Source organism: Lemur catta, chromosome 17 (assembly GCF_020740605.2).
Source record: "Lemur catta isolate mLemCat1 chromosome 17, mLemCat1.pri, whole genome shotgun sequence".
NCBI classification, from domain to species: Eukaryota; Metazoa; Chordata; class Mammalia; order Primates; family Lemuridae; genus Lemur; species Lemur catta.
Genome location: NC_059144.1, coordinates 6982895 through 7006226, shown reverse-complemented (window position 1 = coordinate 7006226; position 23332 = coordinate 6982895). Strand labels below are relative to the sequence as shown.

General features: G+C 38.8%; 1 protein-coding gene across 5 annotated transcripts in view; it reads right to left on the bottom strand.

Moving 5' to 3' along the window:
• The window catches only part of HTT (huntingtin), a 154341-nt gene that overhangs the window by 78298 nt on the left and 52711 nt on the right, over positions 1–23332 (bottom strand). For all 5 annotated transcript variants that reach the window (XR_006729418.1, XM_045528219.1, XM_045528220.1 and 2 more), the window contains 16 exons: positions 21734–21857; positions 21048–21166; positions 20067–20178; positions 19682–19819; positions 18785–18943; positions 18593–18690; positions 16966–17105; positions 15884–15947; positions 15536–15636; positions 12549–12695; positions 10276–10396; positions 8764–8840; positions 7603–7754; positions 6267–6469; positions 1888–2011; positions 147–274 (listed from right to left, as the gene is read on the bottom strand). Coding sequence is in view for 4 of the 5 variants with exons in the window: in XM_045528219.1 (XP_045384175.1) it covers positions 147–274; positions 1888–2011; positions 6267–6469; positions 7603–7754; positions 8764–8840; positions 10276–10396; positions 12549–12695; positions 15536–15636; positions 15884–15947; positions 16966–17105; positions 18593–18690; positions 18785–18943; positions 19682–19819; positions 20067–20178; positions 21048–21166; positions 21734–21857 (2007 nt within the window). In the remaining variant the exon portion in view is untranslated. The remainder of the gene's footprint in view (positions 1–146; positions 275–1887; positions 2012–6266; positions 6470–7602; positions 7755–8763; positions 8841–10275; positions 10397–12548; positions 12696–15535; positions 15637–15883; positions 15948–16965; positions 17106–18592; positions 18691–18784; positions 18944–19681; positions 19820–20066; positions 20179–21047; positions 21167–21733; positions 21858–23332) is intronic.

Sequence of the window (23332 nt, the reverse complement as noted above, 5' to 3'; positions counted from 1 at the left end):
AACATATCTCAAAGGGCTAACTTACATACAATATATACACATACATATATGTACACATACCCTATAAACCATAAGAAAAACATCAACAATCTATTAGAAATAAGTATGTGTGCATATATATTCACAGAAGAGGCAGAGGCCCATACCTTGTAGTTGGCATGAGTAGCTTTCAGGACATCGTGCAGTTTGAGGTATGAAGGAAGATGATAGAAACTCCCCAAGGATGAGGATTTGCTTGTTGTAACAGGCCCTGAGGGATCAGGTTGTCTAGCAGCTTTAAAAATATGCACATAAAAGGTAAATTTTTAGATCAAAAGTAAAAACTTAAGAAGTTTAAAAGAGATTACTGGAAATAATGGTTTTTTTTTAAAAGCATTTTAGTAGGAAAAAAATTCAAATTTTCCTCTGACTTTTTGGTTAACTGGAAGTAATGAGAAATTGACTAACAAATGTGTAAGTAGAGCCTGAGTACTAAAAAAACAACATAAAAGAAGAGCAGCAGCAATGTTGCAGCAATTCCTCCTGCTTTGGTTGCTTGTGAGGCAACAGTCTGAGAATCACAGAAGCAGCGAACTCAAGGGCCACTGCCCAACCCCAGGACCACTCTGAGTCTGAGGTCCCCTGGTGGGGACACCAAGGGGCTGCCCCGGCCAACTAGCTACAGGGCCCTCTACACAGTCAAACAGGGGTGACAGAACTTGTTTTGAAAACTGTAAAGGGCACAAACATTATCGTTAAACTGATACTAAACATCAAAGTGCCAAGCACTATACAGAGCTATTCTCCAGTTTTAAGGACTTTTGACTTGGAGTCCTTAGTTTATTTATTAATAACTCATCAAAAAGATGATTGCTCACATAGTAGTAATTTAGTACTTATAAAGTCTAAAGCTTTTAAACTGATAAATCTTCCTGCTGTCCTGTAGAGGTCAATCTGTAGAAAAGAGCATCTTTTAAAAAACCTTAATATATTGGTCAAGGATACAAAATTTCATTTATAGACAGGAGGAATGAGTTCAAGGGATTTATTGTACAACAGAGTGACTACAGTTAATAACAATGTATTGTATGCTTGAAAATCACTAAGAGAGATTTTAAGTGTTCTCACCACAAAAAGTGGTAAGTATGTGAGGTAATGCATATGTTAGTTAGCCATTCCACAACATATACGTAGTTCAAATCATGTTGCACACATGAAATGAACATATACAATTTTAATTTGCCAATTAAAAATAAAGAAATAAGTAGCCTTGCTATGAATGCTGTATAAGCAAAACGAATGGGGGGCACCATGAAACAGAGTGAGAGTGGGTCTGGGGGTGTGTACAGACAGGCACCCAGAACACGCAGCAGTGGTCACTTCATGGAAATTGCAGCCACACCTCAATTCTGCCCCTTCTGTTCTGGCATGTTCCTGAGCATAGAAGTTGCTCCAAACTTGACAATGTTGTAGGCTCCTTCAACTCAGATGACTTCTCCCCACTTGATCTCTCCTTTAGCTCTTCCAAACGCAAATATTCCATTTCCAACATCAGAATTCTTCCCATATCTGAATCTATTTTTCACCCCACAACATCTATTCCTAGCGCCCCCACCCCTCCCCTGAGATGAAGAGAAAGCATAGGAGAGCAAGGCTCCTTGCTGTGGCTGGAGCCTGCAGGTTGTGGTCACTGCATCTCAGCGACACTTGCAGACACTTAGGACCACAAGGCAGTCTGTACACATTTAGCAATTAGTTTTTAATATCTCACACCACACCTGGGGAAACTTTCTCTGACTTTACTTCTGTGTATTTCATTTCCATAAAATACTAAGTTATCGCTTAAATCCTACATTTCTACACAACAGATGGTGTGCTCCCAGCCCCCTCCCCAGCACTGCTTCTTACCTGCACTGGCCTCGCTGCCTTTCTTGGGACTCAGTGGGACAGATGCTTGTTCTGGTTCCTTTTCCTTTCCCTTTCGTCGGATGGGACTTAAAGAAGGGGGGTTTGTTAGAGAAGGTAAGGCTGCCTAAAATAGAAAATAAAACATGTGATGTAAGTATAACCAATACAGAAATTGAAAACCAACAGGTATAGTTTTACCTATGCAATCCATTTTGTTCTCTGACAATCTACACATACTATCTACTTCACTCACACAACAATCACACGAATAGCAGCCCTCAGGGAGTCAGGCACTGCCTGAGGCCACTGGAACCCCAGACCCAACTCCTCCAAGAGCAAACTACCAGGGCATTCTATGTTAGCCATGACATGAAGAAGGGTACAAAGCAGCATTTTAAAGTCCATTTTTCAAATGAGGAAACAGGCTCAGAGATGAAGTGACTTATTCGAGGCCCAGGTAATTAGCAGCAGAGCTGGAAGTCAACAAACCCAGATATATCCATAAAACCCAAACTTTCTCCAATATACAACACATGAGAGAATATACAACGTTCGGCTCCCACATTCTAGGAGACAGTGGCACAGGGCAGAGTGAGGACAGGATGACAGAGACCTGGACTTCATGTCTTAGTCCTGTGACTCACTTACTCTCTCATCTCAGAAAAGTACCTGCTGAAGTCTCAATATCCGTAACCACCCCAAATTCATATGTTGAAGCCTAATCATCACGGTGATGGTATTAGGAAGTGGGGTCTCTGCGAAGTGACTAGGTCATGAAGGTGTATCCCTCATGAATGGAGTTGTGTCCTTATGAAAGAGGCATCTTGCCCGTTCCAGCACATGATGATACAGCAAGAAAGCAGCTATCCATAAGGAAGTGGCCCCTCATCAGAGACTGAATCTGCTGGCACCTTGATCTTGGACTTCCAGCCTCCAAAACTGTAAGAAATAATTTCTTTTGTTTAAGTCACCCAGGCTATGGTATTTTCTTATAGCAGCCCAAACTGACTAAGACAGTCGCCTTATAACTCTGAGCCTTGTCTGTAAAGTGGATGTGATGGGACAAATGGCTGTAATGGGTAGATGGGAGGGAAGGCAGCAGGGAAGCACTGCAGAGAGTACTTGAGAGGCTGCCGCACTGCAAAGCCTGCTCAGTGGAAGGTACAAGTCCCTCATAGGAAATGTGCAGAAGAGGTAGATCCACAGAGACAGAAAGTAGGTTAGTAGCTGGGGGTATGGGAGGTTTGGGATAAAGGATACAGCGTTCCCTTCTGAGTTCTCAAATGGATTTTGGTGATGGCTACACAACTCTGTGGGCATACTAAAGAGAATTATACACTTTAAATGGGTGAACTGTATAGTAAATGAATTATTTCAATAATGCTGTTTCTCAAAAAAAAGGATAGTGCAGTAGACCGAACGAGATACTACATCAGTGTGAACCAGAGGAGTGGCAGAGAACATAGAGAAAAGTATGCATATATATATGAATGTATACACGTACATGCATGTGTGTGCACATGTACATATAGGTGTACACATATGCATACATATATATTTTGGGTAAGATATTTACTAGGGAAAACAAAGGATTTGGTGAGTGGAAATGGAGAGTTGTGATGATCCCTATTTCTATCTTGATAAAATATGAAGCATGAGAAATGGAGTAGGCACAGGGATTGGTGGAGGATGAAAAGTTCAGCTTTCAACTACCGTGTTTGATTTACCTATGGATCAGCCAAACAGAAATGTCATGTGGCAGATGGCCACACGGGGCTGTAGCTCCAAAAATAGATCTGAGGTCTCTGATGTTCACATACTGAAGCAGTTCCCTGACTGCTCGGAGCTGCCCTGTCTATTATTGGAGCTACTACCCACAGGTGGCTATTTAAATTAATGAAAATTTAACAAAATCAGAAGTTCAGTTCCTCAGTCACACTAGCCACATCTCAAGGGCTCAATAGCCACACATGGTTAGTGGCTACTGTTCTGGCCACCACAGTTGTGGAACGTCCTGCAACTTTCTGGGCCACCACTGGCCCAGAGAGCATGAAGAGAGAAGATGCCTTCTAGATCCTTAAGCGCATGCAGCCTTTTGACTGAATCCAAATTTTATAGTACAAATCCTTTTTATTAATACATTTTTATTTGTCTTTTATATTTTTATTTTTTAAATGAACGTATTTACAATACCAAAGAATAAAATAAATTTCAACAAAATAATCCTCCCAGATTGACTGGCACAATTAGAACATTAATAAGCCATAAGGGCTAAATTGACAGTTGCTATATGCTCATGATTTTGTTCTAAAATCTGTCTCCAAAAAAAAAGTTTTAACAGATCCAGATGTTCTCATTTCTTTTCATTGTAGCTTACATCAGCAAAAGCTCTGTGCTAAAGCTACTATTTTAAGTGACATTTTGCAAAAAGTTATAAGTATTATTAATTATACTCCTGCAAATGCAACACAGCATGGTTAGTTTCATAACATGCTAAAGTTGAAAGATGAGGTATTCAGTGTGGATTTGTCATATCATTCTAAATGTGTTGGCTTTTGCAGGGACAGGTGTTAGCCAAAATTTTCTCTCAGTGAGAACAGTTAAATTTTATGAAGAACAAAATCAGCAATGTGAATTATTGAAAGAAGATTCTACAGGAATGCAGCATTTCTAATACCATGTCAAATCAAAACAACGTGAATATTTCTTTGCAAGGCAAAATTAAGCCTACATATGGTATGTGGCAAAAACTCCAAGCATGTCAAAAAAAAAAGCTATCTTTTTTCAAAACACATTTCTTCGAAAGCAAATTTCATATGAACGTTTTCCCCAGTTAGCAAGTCAGTGATGAGCAGGAAGATATATGCAAATCATTTGAAGTATACACAGCTGTTACAGACCTATTAATTGGAGAATACAATGAAAGGTTCACTGACTTTGAGAATCATGACATCACACTCAAATGAGCATTTCAGCCTCACCTAGTTGACAACACCAAGGCACCTAAAGAACTATAGATGGAATTGATTGAGCTCTCAGTAGATGACATTTTAAAGTCATTGTCTGAGGCTAAGAAAGATCCGACTGAAATATGGAAAAATGCAGTAGAATACCCATGCCTTCAGCAGCACACTCGAAAAATGCTTTCTTGCTTTTCAGCCTCTTATTGCTGCAAATCTACATTCTTCTACCTAACCCAAATCAAGATGCCCAAATGCCTGATACCCATCTAGAGGATCAACTGGAACTGTGGACCACCTGGTGCAATCAAATGTTCAAATGCTTTCCAACAAAAAGCAGACACAACAAAGTCATTAAAAGGTTAGTTAACTTTAAAATTAATAAATAGTCATTTTTCAAAATTATTAAGTACATAGTAGTAAGAGTTTTACAAAATAATGTACATTTTTAAGTATATCTAACTGAAGTTTGCTGAATGTGGCCTTATTTGATTACAGCTAAATTAAAGAGACCTTCCAGCATGAAAAGGTTTCCCACCCCTGGCTGGGGAGCAGCAGAAAGCTCTACAGGGTGGAGCTAAGACGCATGCCTCTCCAGAGACAATTGCGAAAAGGGAGGAGCTAAACCCCAGTGGGAAGACAGAGAGGTGTGTTTATCTAGGGTTTTAGTTTTTCTTTTTTTTTAGAGACAGAGTCTTGCTCTGTCACCTGGCTGAAGTGCAGTGGCATCATCACAGCTCACTGCAACCTCAAACTCCTGGGCTTAAGCGATCCTCCTGCCACAGCCTCTGGAGTAGCTAGGACTACAGGTGTACACCACCATGCCTGGCTAATTTTTCTATTTTTTTGTAGAGACAGTGTCTTGCTCTTGCTCAGGCTGGTCTTGAACTCCTAAGCTCAAGAGATCCACGCACTTCGGCCTCCCAAAGTGCTAGGATTATAGGTATAAGCCACAGTGCCTGGCCGAGAAAGGTTTTTAAAGGTAGAAGACACAGCAAAACAAGAGTCATCAGATATAAGTGAACTGATCTTAAATTCATTGTGCAAGTAGTTTAACATTTGTTTTGAGGTTAATTTTATTGCTTCATAGAAAAGCAAAACTGTTTGCCAACATTTAAGGAGAGAGCAAATGAGGTGCTTATCCAGCAACTTCAATTCTGAGCTTTCTTGGTTCATGCTGAAAGCCTAAAAATAAAGGTAGGTAATTCGCTTTTTGAGTAACAGTAATTGATAATAATAACAAAGAGCTGCAAAACAGATGATCACGTTTTGATGTTAAATTTAGTGTCACAATATGAGCAGTTTTTTTCATTTAAAGCAAAAGAGAATTAAAAAGGGACAGATTACTAAACAAAGATATTTTGGAACTCTGCAGTCATTAGGACCGTATTAAAGCAGCTGCCCCAAGGAAGAAGTTACCTTTATTGCCGGTCCAGGAGTCACATCATCCAAGACATGAGCACAGATATTAATCACCTTCAGTAGGTGGGAGAAAAGCTGCTCCACCATGGGCACCAGGGTCCGGTCACCCAGAGCTGGCCAGACCTCCTCTTGTTTATTGGCTGCTGAGTTGGCTTCCTCTTCAGAGGTCCATGAACTTCTCAGAGATTTGGGAGCACTGGCTGTGAAACGGGCACATATATTACCTCCCTACCCCCACAGTGTGGGAAAAGAAATTTAGACCCATCTACGTGGAGAGTCTGCTGGAGATTTGATGTTCAACTGATACCCCAAACTAAACAAGAAATTGACAACCCCCCAAAAAATCTGTGTTCTCAATTTCCATGAATATCACCACCATACACCCACCCAGGATGTAAAGTCATCCTAGGCCCCTTCTTGGTCCTCACAATTGAAGTTCAGTTGGTGATCAAGGCCTGTTTCTGCCTTCTTCGTTCTCTTTCAATAAGCTTCTTCCTTACAATCCCCAAGCCATTCTCTTGGGTCAGACTCTCTATCCTCTGACTTCATTTCAATATTAACCTCCAAAACTCAGCTTCCCTACCCCTCCTCCAACCTATATTCAAGTTGGCTGAATGATCTTTTTAAAATACTGATCTGTCAGTCCCTTTCATGAAATGCTCTAATAGTCTCCCACAGCCAACAACATAGGTCCAGATTCCTTAATGGCAAGTAGTGACCCCTATCCTAATGGATCACAATGGACTCGGCCTGTCCTGCTGGCCATGTTCTCTATTCTCATCCCCATCTTCACAGAACATCCAAAATTATTTACAGTTCCCCAAATGTCACACAATTTTACAAGCCACCATGTCTTTGCATGTGCTGTAGCCTCTGTCTGGTGTACCCTTTCCTGCCAGCCTATAAATTTGCCCATAGGAAAGCGATTATGGCCACTCTGTGCTGCCACTTTGCTTTTGTTTACATATATCCACCACTAATCTAAAACCAACTTAAGAACAGAGTCCATATATGATACTTTCTTATAGCCCCAGTGCTTGAGACAGTACGTGACACATGGTACCTACTAAAATGAAATTCAAAATGAGTTTACTCATAATTAACTGAGGGGCTAGACTGGGAAAAGGCTACTTTAAAATACTCAGCATAGAACAGCGGCCAACTATACACACTTAGGCATGCAAGTAATATCTGAAATTTTGACTAAAGGAAAAAGTTATCACAAGGAATGACCTCATAATATTGTTCCCTCATATGTTCACCATCTCCCACACCTCATAAGGAAATCAAAAGCTAAAGTCCTGAAGTCCCTGTTTCAACTCAGCACCAGTACCTGCAATCAAATTTCCAGCCAAAATCAAAGCATCTTGATGGGCTGAGAGATCCAATGGAAACCAAGCTGACGAAAGCAGGGTAAGAATCATTGTGGCCATCCCAACCGTACAGCTCTTTCTAGAATCATCTGAGGCACTCAGTGGGGGTACTCTGGAAGCAGACATTTCCAAGGTCAAATTATAGAAAATAGCCAAGCAAACAGAACAGTCTCACTTTCTCTTATAAACCCAAGAAGAAGGCATGTCATGATACATTTTATACCAGCTCAAAAATTGATTTTACTACTGTTAATCAACTAACACCTCTCCTGCAAATCACAGCTCCATAAAAATAATTTGAGAAATGAAATCAGGTAGTATATTTGGTTAAAAGTATTGGAACTGTATGTTTATTTTAATGACTCTTTAACTTTCCTTAAATTTTGTTTTAGTGCATTTTACTTCAATAGCAAAGTCAAGTCTAGTGCTGGGCCTATGACTAGAGACTGCAATTGCTCAGTCAGCATTTGCAGAAAGAAGAAAAGCAATAATTCTGGACCAGAGAATGCACTCTATCTCAAGCAAATGTTTACTTCCAAATGTGATGTGAATCACCAAAAATCTTTCTCAGTAATCAGTACACATAATGAAAGCTTATTCTTTAATGCTATAGAAGACTTGAAATTATTTCCCAGATGCTAGTAGGGCCATCTACTGGAGGAAAATCATTTTTAAATGAAAACTTAATATAAGTACAATAGTTCCTAAATCACACCCTTGTAGTTCATCACCACTTCGTATGCTAGGTCACATTTGATTTCAAGCAAATAAATGTTTCTAAACTTTTAATATGCAGTGAATAATTTTGGAAAGAGACCAATTAGAAAAGTCTCTTGCCAGCATGTGAAAATTCCCTTAAATGAACCTACAGATCACACCCTCAAATCCCCAAAAATGCTTAAGGACATGTGGCATTCACCAAAGTACAGCTAACTCAATATTTTCTCAGTTCCTGTCACTAGTTTTCACACAATCAATAGGGCAGAAACAAGCATTCCATCAGATACTTTTCCAAAAAGCCAAACTGATAAAAGACTTAAAAAGAAAGGAAAAAAGGGATCCCAGTAACTATGTTTGTACCATGTAGTTGTAGACAGTTATATGCTGAGGAAAATACATACCCACAATGCCAGCCTAAACTCCAAATGCAAACTGGGAAGGCAGTTGAAAGAAGACACAAAGCTTCACAGCATCCAAACTACAGAAGAAAGGAAGAATAAAATCACATCCAAACACCACAAAATCTCCTTTCACCCTTTCTAAAAAGCACAAACAATGAAAAGAACATTTAGATCTGTGAATGATAACCATAGGCTATCTGTCCCACCATGATACAAATTCATACTTTAAAAGATACAGCTAAACAACTGGAATTCATGTTTCATGAAAGGGTCAATTATATATCAAGGAAGAGAGGCCAGGGGCAGTGCAGCTCCTCCTGCCTGGAGAGGGGATCACCCCGGAACTGTCACTGTCCTGTGCTGTGCTGCCCACACCCTACAGTCCAGCCCCAATGCCTGTTTCCCTTGGGTGTCCTCAAGTTCTCAGCTCTAGCATATTCCCATTTCCCTGACCAGACTACAGAAGCCAGAAGGGCAGGAATTCTGTTTTTACACCACATGCCCACAACAGTGCCTGACACATGTAGGCCACAATAGAAATAAATAAGTAAAGTTCACGATATTATTAACAATTCAAGGAAAGACCATACTATAGACAGCCCAAACAATATTTAGATTTGAAAGATAATTATTTACTTCTCAAGACTTAGCCTAATCTTAATTGTTTGAGTTTTCTACAACATACAAGTTTTTCTTCTGTCACATAAATAAAAAGGTTTAAGCACGTAATCAACAAATTAACACTAATTTTGTATAATATTCTTTTCTTCTAATATAACAGATATACTTGTTCATTATAGAAAATTTGGGAAAATCTGAAAAATATAAAGAAGAAATAAAAATCATCCACAATCCTAAAATTCATGTTGGTGCTTTTCTGCCAATCATTTTTCTGAGTATGTAAGAAATTTATATATCTGAATATTATTTTTCTTAACTGAGACTTAACTATACACATCCCACACAAGTATTCTGCCTTTTTTCACTCAATATTATAATCCAGGTTATATATATCTTCATATCATTAAAAACTCACCAAAGCATATTAACTATATACTACCATATGTACAGAATTTAATCATCCTTAGATCCTTGGACATTACGGTTCTTATAGATAATTATATTTCACAAAAATCTTGCTGGCATTTCTGATTTTTTCCCCTTAGCATATATTTCAAAGTCACTGATTCAATTATATTAGAGGCAGTTTAAACTTCTGATACATTACCAATTCAGATTACGGTAATTTTATTTTCATTTTTATGTCTTCCTAGATTGGCTGAATATTTTTTACCATAAGCATGTATTACTTTAATAATCAGAAAAAAAAATAGTTCTTTACATTCCTGTTGGAATAAGAAGATTCTGTTCACAGAAACACAACTTCTTAGCAAGCCCCACAGATAAGATCTCAAATACAAATATCTCACCATTAAGATGACCATACAACTAAATGACCTTACAAACCAGTGAAAATTAATTTTTTTAAGACCAAATGAGAAAGAGACTTACTGTGAGTGCCTTTGTGGTTGATGTGATTAGCTCCTGAGAAACTGCTGCAATAACTCTTGAAAGGTTATTTTCCATAGTGACATCTGTTATGCTGGGTAGTAAGTTATAGCCTCTATATATTCTAGTAAGAAAAATACAGAGACTTAAAAACTACTACTGAAGCATATGGTATTTTTAAAGGTCAAATGGCATTTAAAAGTTTAAGATCAAAGGCTAAAAGAAGTTAAGCAGTCTTGACTTTTAAGTTAAAGAGAGACTGGACATAAATTTGGTCATTATTCCATAAAAAGAGCCGCACTTATCCACTCACTTCCTCACAGTCTGCCTCAAATACTTCCCTGTAGCACTGGAGCTATGTCCCCTCACAGCCTTGCATGCAATTGTCACATGTTGAAATTCATCCACTTTTCAGACTTCTAAGTTAAAAGAAATGCTTCTCGGCCGGGTGTGGTGGCTCACGCCTGTAATCCTAGCCCTCTGGGAGGCCAAGGTGGGTGGATCGCTCGAGGTCAGGAGTTCGAGACCAGCCTGAGCGAGACCCCATCTCTACTAAAAACAGAAAGAAATTATCTGGACAACTAAAAATATATATAGAAAAAATTAGCCGGGCATGGTGGCACATGCCTGTAGTTCCAGCTACTCAGGAGGCTGAGGCAGTAGGATCACTTAAGCCCAGGAGTTTGAGGTTGCTGTGAGCTAGGCTGACGCCACGGCACTCACTCTAGCCCGGGGAACAAAGTGAGACTCTGTCTCAAAAAAAAAAAAAAAAAGAAATGCTTCTCGAAGCTACTTCTACTTCCAAGATGAAAGAAATTCCTTTTTCCACTACTGAGTTCCCAACACATTTCTTCTATCTTCCATTCATGGCGCATGTCAATTTCTACTCCGTTATATAGTTACACACAAATTCTGATTCCCCAACTATTTAAATAAAGCCCATGCAGGGTTCATGTTTGATTCATTTTTGTTTCCCCTCACAGTGTCTTGTCTATAGGGACACTCAACAATAAGACTAAGGAGATTATGATTTTACCTAATCACATAAAAACTAACAGAGTAGGTAGCTAAGCAGTAAACACAGCTGCACAATTGGTAGTTGTGTTTATCATCCAAGAACCAAGTAAGACAGTCTATGTCAAGAGGCCAGCTGAAGTTTGGAACCGGGAAACTTCTCAAAGTAGTAGTTAGTAATCAGTTCTAATGGAATATACTCATATGGCATCTAATATTCATCTTCTGAAGTGACATTCAGAAACAGCAATTTATTCTAAGCCAGTCAAATTCCTGATAATGAAATACTTTACACTGTTTCTACTTATCTTAAAGGAATATTCATCCTGAATCTCTTCAAAGAGAAAAAAATGCCAGTTCTGAGGTTAAACAAAGGAAATTCTCTGAGAGGAAAATATTAAGGTGGCTAAGAAATTATCTCCATATGTTTTTTTTAAGCAGTCTTTACATGAGAAAAGATGACATTTAGGAATAACGACTACAAAATTTGATAAGTTGAGTTCCAAATTCAGGAAAAGAGCATCAAATAATCATTTAAGCTTAAAAGTCATTGAAACCAAGTTTTTAAAAACAATTGCCACTTAGCAGAAAGGAGAGTATCACATAAAACCAATTTTTCAAATAACATTTAAAAGAGTTAAAAAGCACAATAGTCTTATCATTTCTTCAATCTTCTTTGCAAACTAAAATTCTAAAGAACATTATAACTTCATTAAAGCACTTCTGCTTTACTCACCTGAGAATCAGATGAGTATGGGATATGGACTACTATTTGACACTGTATTCAAAATCTCTCACAACAAATGTGAACAATAATCACTGTAAATCATTGAAATCGCAAACCCCTAATATATTGCATTGACTTTAATAGCCCACTCACCTAAAAGTCAATGGGCATGACAGAAAACCATCATCTTCAGAGGTAATAAAAATAAAGTAAACATTTTTAATGGACAAGTTTTCAGGTGATACATAAGAGTCAAACACAAAAATAAAACTGTCAGCATATGGATGTAGTGAACTCATTACAAGATTTACCACCTCACTGCAGTGTGGCTGCAGCAAGGCTTAAAGACATAGGTAGTTTTTTAGCAAATACTAAAAAACATAAATATCCCCTCAGAGGAAGATGATCTACTCAAACATATTGAGCTGAAGCTTCTTTTCCAGAAAATAAAATGTTTTAAATTAAAGCCTAAACAAAGGCATCAGGAAAGAGCAGCTTTTTCCGACAACATGAGGATGCCACTGAGCCAGTGTACCTGGTTATCGTGCTGACAGAGAAGTGAGATGGAGGCTGCGTCTCGTGCATGAGAAGTTTCAGGTGAACACTGCTTTGATCTCTTGCCACGGCCACTACTGGATCAGCTTGTCCTTGGTCGCCTTTATAAAACAGCTTTGGGACAAGCCTGACATAAAAGGAAGGTTGGTTTACTTAAAGTATATGAAGCTGACCTGTGACACGCACCCTTCTCTCCGCCAGGTGGGTGAGACTGAACTCCTGTTTACCAACAGAAAGAGCCTCCCTTGCCCTTTCTCAGAGGTGGCATTCTTCAAGACCATGAGATCTCGTGCCCATACACCCATCCTGAAATAACTAGGTGTTATACTCTCTTTTTACCTATCACTAAATTAAGTACCTTTCTCTACATACAACGAAATGCTTTTATTAAAAATCAACCTTGGCTAGGTGAGGTGGCTCATGCCTATAATCCTAGCACTCTGGGAGGCTGAGGCGGGAGGATCACTCAAGGTCAGGAGTTCGAGACCAGCCTGAGCAAGAGTGAGACCCCATCTCTACTAAAAAAATAGAAAGAAATTAGTCGGACAACTAAAAATATATATATAAAAAATTAGCCAGGCATGGTGGTGCATGCCTGTAGTCCCAGCTACTTGGGAGGCTGAGGCAGAAGGATTGCTTGAGCCCAGGAGTTTGAGGTTGCTGTGAGCTAGGCTGACGCCACGGCACTCTAGCCTGGGCAACAGAGTGAGACTCTGTCTCAAATAAAAAGAATTAAAAAAAAAAAAAAAAAAATCAACCTTGACTATCTCTACAAAAAATAGAAAAATTAGCCAGGAGTGGTGGCTAGCACCTGTAATCTCAGCTACTCGGGAGGCTGAGGCAGGAGGATCATTTAAGCCCAGGAGTTTGAGGTTACAGTGAGCTATGATGACACCACTGTACTCTAGCTCAGGTGACGGAGACCTTGCCTCAAAACATAAATAACTAAAAATACACCCTGAAAGTTCTCTTTCCAAATCTTTGATCAACATCAATAAGTGTCAAATAACATATGGCCACAGAGCACTACGCACAGAGCAGATCTGCAGATCTGAATGGAAGTTTTGTCCCTTAAGCATTTTTGCAATTTTTCTGTAAAACCATCCCATACTCCCAGACAGAAAAGTTCCAACTGAGATCCCTAACAAATCTAAACTGAACTCAAATGCAGAACACAGGGAACATTTCACTAAAGGAACAGAAGGGCTTCATATCTGCAATCAATACACTCAGTACATATTTTACCTGTGTGTACTCATACTGTTGGAAACAACGAACTATTTTATTACATTGGTTTGCAAATCCCAATATGTTTAAAGTTTCTTTCCTCCATGGAGACTTGGTCACGAGTACAATTCTTTCTAGGATATAATAAGTTGCTGCCATTTGCATAAAATGGTAAAGTTCCAAAATCTTCAATTAGGTAAGTCATGCAAACCCATTGAGTAAACCAAAAAGTATACCTCACAAGTAATCAAAGAAATGCAAAATCACAATAATGAAAACTAAAAGGGTATGCACCAAAAGGTAACTTTGGTTTTCATTTAATAGTTTGGTTACAAAGATTTTTATTTCCTTTTTTATATTTTCCCTAAACTTTGTTCAGTAAACATGTATTACATTACAGGATAAAAGTTATTTTTAAAAGAAATACCAACTTCTGCCTGACACTTGACACATATTTAACTTTTTTTGAAATATCTGTACTGGTGAGAAGAATCAGGAATAATCACTCTGGCAGTGGGAGTATAAATTAGTATGTTTCTGGAGAGCAGTTTCACAATAAGTACCAAAAGTTATTAAAAAATCCACTTCTAGGTATCTACACAAAGGCATGCAGGCAAATGTTCACAGTAGCATGATTCATAATAGCCAAAAAGTAGGAACAATAATATATATCACTTGATGAATAAATAAGTATTATTTATATAATGGAATTCAGCAATAAAAAATCAAAGTACTAATACACGGTACAGCATGAACAAACCTCAAAAACTAAGTGAAAGAATCCAGATGCAAAATTTCATCTATAATATGACCCTGCTTATATAAAATGTTCAGAAAAGCCAAATCCCTAGGAACATGACTGGCTGCCTGGGGTGAGGGTGGGAACTGGAACTGACTGCAAATGGACACCAGGGATCTCCCTGGAGTGCTGGGATTTTCTAAAACTGGATTGTGTTGAATTACGATTCCTCAACTCTGTAGGTTTACTAAACACCATTGAACTGTACACTCAAAACGGGTAAATTTCAAGGGATATAAACTGTACCTCAATAAAGCCATTAGAAATTTTTTAAAAACTTAAAAGCTTGGCCCAGTAACTCAACTTCCAGGACTTAATTGTCAGAAAGGAAAATTATACATAAACATTGATGCATAATAATGTTCACTGGAGCATTATTCACTATTTAAAAGAATATTTAATATCCAACAAAATAATATTTATATAAGAATTTATCACAACCACATAGTAAAAAAAAAAATGCCCACTAACTAAAATTCTTGTTTTAGAAGAGTGATAACAGAAAATGCTACTAATATATCAAGCGAAGATTACAAAATTACACATGATTTTGACCTAACCTTGGGTAAGAAACTCATACACAGGACATACAGCAAAATGTTAACAGTGATTATTGCCAGTCGGAGGAATTGAGGGTGATTTTCATTTTCCTCTTAGTGCTATTCTCTATATCCCAAAATTTTGATAATGAAAGTGCATTATTTTTACAATGGAAGGTTAGTATTTTTTTTTAATTATTTTAGAAAAAAAATTTAAATAAATTATCACTTTAGACTCTTATGGTAATAATTTGATAGTTTAAGAGTAGAATGGCTGAAATGAGCTCAAAAGAATCAGTAATACTGCCTTATATCCTCTGAATTCTTTACTCTCTTCCCATCCTTGTATCTTTTAGTACTTGAACCAAAAAACTGAAAAAGAGATAAAATATTGGTAAGTACCTCATTAACGATGCTGCGGCAACATGTCGCACTCTGGGGTCTTCATCCCCAAGCAAATAGATGACAACGTTATTGAGCACTCGTTCTTGCAGTTTTAAAAGCTTTAAAGAAAAGGATAATAAAAATGAACATAATCTCTGTATTTGACTAAATTTTAGGTAAGATATTTTCGAAAGCTGGTGAGAAAGAACTCAATTTAAGACTCAAATCTTAAATTCAAACCACACAATTACAACTTTCATGATATAAATGTGAAATACACACATCTAAGACACCATGAATGCGTTCAGAGAAGCTTCACACTGCGAGGAAAGGCCTGCTTCAGTTCCTCGAAGGTGGGATGCTTACCCCTGTGTAATGATGAGCCCCTCTGTGCAAGTTTTCTGCTTTTGCCTCCAAAAAGCTCACCAGCCTAACAAAAGAACATATTTCACAATGAAATCACATACTTACTCAGCACACACTCACTGCTGACCTGCTGGCCTCTGCAAGCCAGAACCCTGAAGGAGGCTTGCTCTAGAGTGAGCTCACCCAAACACCCTAGAAGGCTCTCAGGCAGCACTTACTCAAGACAACAGAAGAGACTAATGGCTTCAAATAAATGAATTTACATTCCCCTCACAATTACAGACTCAGTAAGATAGTACACAGTAAATTGCTTTTCTTCAAAACAAAAACCTACTATTTCGAAAGACTGTAGGTGAGTCACAGAATTAGTCCCAACACCTACCACAGAAGGGGGTAAGCAGAGCCCCCTACCCGCTGCCCAGCACTTACCCACCCAACTCAGTGGCCCTGTCTGTGGGTGGAGGTGAGAACAATCCCTGATTTGCAGAGATGTTCTAAGAATGAAATAAAATAAATAAGCCACACAGTCTCTATCAATGGTAGCTTAAAAAAAAAAAATCTGGATAATAAAAAGAAATTTCCTTCTAAAAAGAAGTGCTGAAAAGAAACATCTCCAAGCAAAACTTACTCTTAGAAAATGAAAGCTACAACACATCAAGTTATTTTTTAACTGCAACAAAATACAAACCAGCTGCCTTACCTAAGTTCAGCATAATGATGAGTACATTCTTTTTAAACAAGCAGAATTCACATAAGCTACATTTTCTTTAAAAAAATTTAAGACAAAGGTGAAAAAATTGTAAGCTGTTTTATTCTCACCTTCCAGAACACTTAAACGACTAAGACAATGAAAAAAATTCACTCTTCTGCCTATATTTTAAAATTCCAAGCATAGGACAAAGTTCAGCAAACAGCCACTGGGAAGGAGAAAAATCACTACCATTTACCTAAACCACTCAATTTCTGATGGATAGGATACTTGAAACCATCATCAATTCCACCAAGTGACCCTAGGACTTTGAATTCTTAGTTTGAACTTCTGAGTTGTAATGCTTTAAACCTAATGAACTTGATGCACTTACCTAAAGTCAATCTCTGCAAGAGTTTCCAAAAGCTCTGTCCTCACCAGCCAGTAGGAACTATTCCTCAGGGTCAGCATGTCGATGATCAGCTGTAATCCTAATTCGCTGTAGCTGCTGCTACAGAGACTCATGACACAATGCTGCAAAACAAGGTCCAGGGAAAGAAGGTGGCAGCTTCAGCCTCACTCAGAGTAGCTGCATCTTGATGGTTTTAAGACTTCACTCTTACACACACACTTGTTTTGTGTTTTTTTAACTGCAATGGGGATGCTGCACTTTTTCCACATCTCTCAGAAATATTTATGGTATATACTTTATCTCAGGAAATACAAGTTTAACTCTAAACGTGTCCCTTTCACATAACTTTGTTTCTTTCTTCCTCCTATTTCTGCCTACATCATGGCCAATTTCATGAATATTTTTCAGTGGTAAGGAGAGAGTCCTGTAACACAGCTCTACCACCACTTTTAAAATAAATCTCAGACCCAGAGCAAGAAAAAGGGACCCATACCAAGGACCACCCCGTGGATGTCACTGTCTACTTCAATGCAGAAGGGAACAGGACAAGTCTGTACTGTTGTACCCCCCTTTCCTGCAGCCACACAGGTGGCTGACACACGCTGAGCCCAGCCTGCAACGTGACTGAGCTAACAGCACACTTCCTTCTGCTCAAGACATGACTGAAACTTGTAGAACTCTGGAACTAGAGAAAAATTACTGTTAGGCCATGGTATTTTAAAAAGGGGAGGTATCCCACAAATTTGACCACTGCAGAGTTTTTTGTTTGTTTTCATTTTTACTGCTTAATTTTTACTGTTGTTGACTGGCCAGTTGTGATCTATTTGCCAGTTGGTAAATAAAGTTCAACACACTCTCACTTAAAAGAATTGAGACTATTCCACTTGGTACAAAAATAGAGCTTGATTACATATCCCTAAGGCTCACTTTAACTCTTAACATTCTATGGGCCTAATACAATATTTTTTTCCCAACAGATATTATACATAATGATAGCAAGGTATATTTCTTTCTTTCTTTTTTTTTTTTGAGACAGAGTCTCACTTTGTTGCCCGGGCTAGAGTGAGTGCCGTGGCGTCAGCCTAGCTCACAGCAACCTCAAACTCCTGGGCTTAAGCGATCCTACTGCCTCAGCCTCCCGAGTAGCTGGGACTACAGGCATGTGCCACCATGCCCAGCTAATTTTTTCTATATATATTTTTAGTCGTCCAGATAATTTTTATTTCTATTTTTAGTAGAGACGGGGTCTCGCTCAGGCTGGTCTCAAACTCCTGACCTCGAGCGATCCACCCGCCTCGGCCTCCCAGAGGGCTAGGATTACAGGTATGAGCCACCGCGCCCGGCCGCAAGGTATATTTCTAAATATACCCTTTAGGAAAAGGTATATTTCAAACAAATATTAAGAGAACTAAAACTTAAAAGTTTATTAAGCTTTCACTTATTGCCAATGTTTTCTTTCTAAAGCTGAGTGATGGATACATAGATGTTTATTATTACATACAACTTTAGAATGTGTGGAAATATTTCACATTAAGCTCAAATTTTAATTGTAACAATGGTAAAATGTCCACTAATTGAAGGAATAGTTTCTGCAAAAGATTATGCTCACCCTCACAGCTGTACAAGCCAACTTGCAAGTAACAGAGGATTCATCCTTCAAAGTTTTCTGCAACAAAGGAATGCAGTCCGCCAGAGAAAATGTATTTCCTAACCGGAAGAATAAGCAAACAGACATCTTCATGTAAACTTAAAACTTTGGAATGATATCTAGAAAAGACATCACTGATAAACTGGCCATTACCTGTTAGAGTTCTAATGGTGCCCATCCAGTCTCCCACGTGGAAGCGGGATCTGCTGAGGATGGCGCAGATGAGGGTCCCACAGAGGATGGCAGTGGCTCCTCGGACCTGTGGGTCTCCATGATCAATGTAGTTCAGGATGTCTGAGACATACTGCTCCTCTGTGGGGACAAATTGCCCAGCCACTGTACAATTCCCTACCATCAGCTTTCCAACTCAAAAGCTTAATTCTCGGGAAAGGGAAAAAGAGGTGGGGAGGACCCAAATCTACAAAGGACTTGGCTATAATAACTGTTTGGAGTTTAAGGATTCTAATTCATCATATTGCTAATATCTCCTCAATATAACATTTTCTGGATTATAATTCCAGGTTGTCAGATAATAATCAAAATTCCAAGATTTCATTTCAAAAAAAAACATTAGAAAAACTCAAACTACTATACACTTACCTAATGTAAACTCAAAAGCACAAGATTGCCCTCTCCCTCAAAGAAAGATTAGGCAGGAGGATAATTCCCATGCCATAACAAAGGGGCTGCAAGCAGGCACGGGTCCACCGTCTGTCTCAGCTACTCTCAGGCCCCATTTATCTCTGAGTGTGAGCACCTGGCCTGGCAGAGAGCGACACACAGCAATACTGAATGTGTACAATTTGTGCTTTAGGGATAAATGCAATATGTATGGCAACTGGCTCATACATTCCCAGATTTCTATTTTTCCTTTGTGTGTTTCATGTAAGGGGAGTCTATTTATGTGTTTTAATGAAGAGCTACAACACAGGTCAAATCTCACAAATTAACTTAAAACACTTATGGGTCTAAAACTAAAACAGTCAAGACTGAAATAGTGTTTACAATAATGATTGAATCTAAGGAAAAATATGTGATCCTTTAACATACCAGGGTATTCCATGGTGTCAAGAGGTACTTTATACAGTTTGCTGAAGAAAGATTCTGGATGAAGGGCCACGGCTGCCCCAATACAGCTGAGTGCCAGGGCCTTCACACTGACCCTCACGTCCCTGTCCGGAACCAGCACTGGAAAAAAACCACCCAGCCCACTTTCAGCCTTGAAGCAGCAGACATTAGTTTTCACACAAACAAAACTAGACCCAATAAACTACCAGCTCCATCATTTTCTCCCTTCCCCTCTCAGTCAGTGAAATCCAAACTCACTCCATACTCTATTCCCACTACTATAACACGAGGCAAAAAGTGGCCACCAAGTTGACCTCCAAAACCTAGAGTTACTCCCTTCAACTCTACACCTGCCTTCCATACTTACCATTCTTTTCCCCCGTTAGCAAAAATGAGGCAGATAAAAGACGGACACAATAGACAAGAGGCACAGAATCGTCATCAGCAGGCTGTCCTATGTCACCTTTGATGCGGCAAGGCTAGAACAGAGAAACTGACATTCATCACCAAAGAACCAGGGGACAATTATGCTGCGTGCTGGGCACGTGGAGATGCCGACCTTTGCCCATTCTCGAGCCTGACCTCACAGAGACCATGGCCGAGCAGAAACAACCAGGCAGAAGCAATATGACACAGGGTCACAGGGCTGGTGGCAGGGGACGAGCTCAGCGCCCAGGAAGGCCATGCTAGATATGAAGGCAGCCGAGATCAGGCATTCAGGAAAGGCGACTCTGGGAAGCAGAGCATGAGCTATCTTCTACAGGACAAGCAAAAACTACTGGGAAGCAGAGCATGAGCTGTCTTCTACAGGACAAACAAAAACTATTCAGGTGAAGGAAAGAGCCTGGGGAAGCCCAAAGGTAAGAGGGAGTAGGGGATCTGGAAGGAACTGCTGAAGGATGTAATTCTGACTGGTAGGACTAACTATGAAACATTATTCCTTATCCTGGAGGAATTTTACATGAACTAGGAAGATAGCACACTTTCATGCAAAAGGATAAATAATATAAAGAGAGACTTTTAAAACAGTTCAATGGAATAAAAATAAGAAATATCGCAAGGTCATGCACAACCATCAAATGAATGGTCCATGAAACCAGGCACGGCAACATTCAGTACAGAACACATCTGGGGAGGACTCTCAAAGGAGGCAAAACTCAGGCAATTCTTAAGGATGTGAGTAGTACCTGGAGAGGCAGAAAAGAGCAGGCCTAGAAAAGGTCAGTATCCACAGGGGAAAAAAGCCAGAGATGGGAAAGCAGTAAGCAAAGCAGACGGCAGCCAGGGTGATTTTAAAACCATTCATGAGCTCAGGAACGCTGAGATGTCTCATGCCTATATCCCTCACCTTGTTTTCTTGATCACCTAGTTCAGCAGCTTCATCTCTTGACACAAATTTATCTATACTGCTGTCAGAAGGCTGCCTGCTGTGACCCATGTTTTTCAATAAATGTGCTTGTTGAAGGGCTTCAAAAATAAAGAAATTGAGATTAAGTGACAAGTCTCCAATTAAAACACAAATACACATATTACACAAAGATAACTCAAAAGTATAGGATTTAGATCAAGACAAAATATGATCGGCTGGACGTGGTGGCTCACACCTGTGATTTTAGCACTCTAGGAGGCCGAGACAGGAGGATCACTTGAGGCCAGGAATACAAGACCAGCCTGAGCAAGAGCGAGACAGTGTCTCTACAAAAAATAGAAAAACTAGCCAGGTGTGGTGGTGCACACCTATAGTCCCAGCTGCTTGGGAGGCTGTAGCAGGAGGATTGCTTGAGTCCAGGAGTTTGAGGTTGCAATGAGCTGTGATGACACCACTGCACTCTAGCTCAGGCAACAGAGTGAGGCTCTGTCTCCAAAAATAAAAAAAAGTATGATCATCCCTCAGTTGGTCATTTTCATCAGCTATTTACAACTTAGAAAACAAGGGTATAAAAAGACATTTCTTCTTGAAAGCAAAGATAAAATTAAGATGTCCAGGATTGAAAATGAGACCATTTTGTAGTGTACCACCTGAAGTCAACATACCGATTGAAGAGTTTCTGAAAGCATCCGAGGCCTCATCAGGAACAATACTGGCAGTTTCCTCATCTTCATCCTGGGGCTGTCCGATCTGCACGCCCAAATACTGGCTGTCAGCACCATCTAACACCTGAATGGTTCAAGGGGGCTTGTGAGAATTCTGAAGTGTGATCACCAAAGGACAAACTCTCCAACATGGAAAAGCAAAGACAAAAACCACAAATACCACGGAGTATATTTTACATACAAAACACAAAGGTCACTTACTCAAATGCACATAAATGCATGTGCAGAAATTACCAAGAGCTTACTGATCACACACCATTACTACATTATGAAAGGCTTTTATAGCTCTAAAAGTTCCAAAGCGATTGCAATCTGGAAATTTCCCTTTTTGATATAAAAAGAAAAAACTCAAACAAAAATCCTTGTCTTCACAGACGAGGACAAAACTTTTAGACAAAAACCTCACAATTTAATTGGTTATCTCCTAAACTGCTAAGACTGAATCCACTAAATTCTAGGCACAGTGTTTCATATGTTTAGCCATAAGCTTGGGTCAGAATTCCATGTCACAAAATGTTACACTTGAATGTTTCAATCCACTTTTGAGTGTAATTTACCTAAAAAACTGAGTGATGGACTCTCAAACCACTAATACATTACTGAAGTATTATTTTATTAAGTTGATTAATTATTATACTATTAAGCAAAACACTTAATATTGTAAATTTTTTAAACTAAAATTGGAACATAAAAGCAATTCCACTTCTGGGTACATACTCAAAAAAATCAAAAGCAGAGTCTCCAAGAGATATTTGTATACCCATGTTCGCATTATGCATAGCATTATTCACAATTGCTAAAATGTGGAAGCAATCCACATGTCCACTTACAGATGAATGGATAAGCCAACGTGGTACATATCCACACAATATAATATTATTTGGCCTTAAAATCCTGACACATGCTACAACATAGATGAACCTCGGGGACATTATGCTAAATGAAATAAGCCATTCACAAAAGGATAAATACTGTAATGATCCCATCTATATGAGGTACCTAGAATGTTCAAATTGGGAGAGACAGAAAGTAGAATGGTGGCTGCTAGGGGCTGCGAGAGGGGAATGGGGAGTTAGTGTTTACTGGGAACAGAGTTTCAGTTTGGGAAGATGAGAAGAGTTACAGAGATGGATAATAGTGATGGTTGTATAACATTATTTAAATGTATTTAATAACACTAAACTGTACACTTAAAAATGTTTAAGAAGGTAAATTTTGTTATTTTATATTACCACAATTTTAAAAACTGAAAAATAAAACTCAGTATACACTTGTACCAAACTTTTTAATTAGATTATCCTTGAGTGTTTCTTGTCCACTAATTCAGAGATCAAAGGTACTTATATCCATGCTGTTATAAAATGGGACATGTTGTAAAAGTTTTGAAAAGTCAGGTCTTAAAAATAATACCTAGCATAAATTTTATTAATTACATTTCATTACGACCACAAATTTGTTAATGATAGGCTCCTTAAGGATTTTTTTCAAAATAATCATTTAGCCAGGGCCTAGTAAGGCCTTAAACAACATAAAATGCAC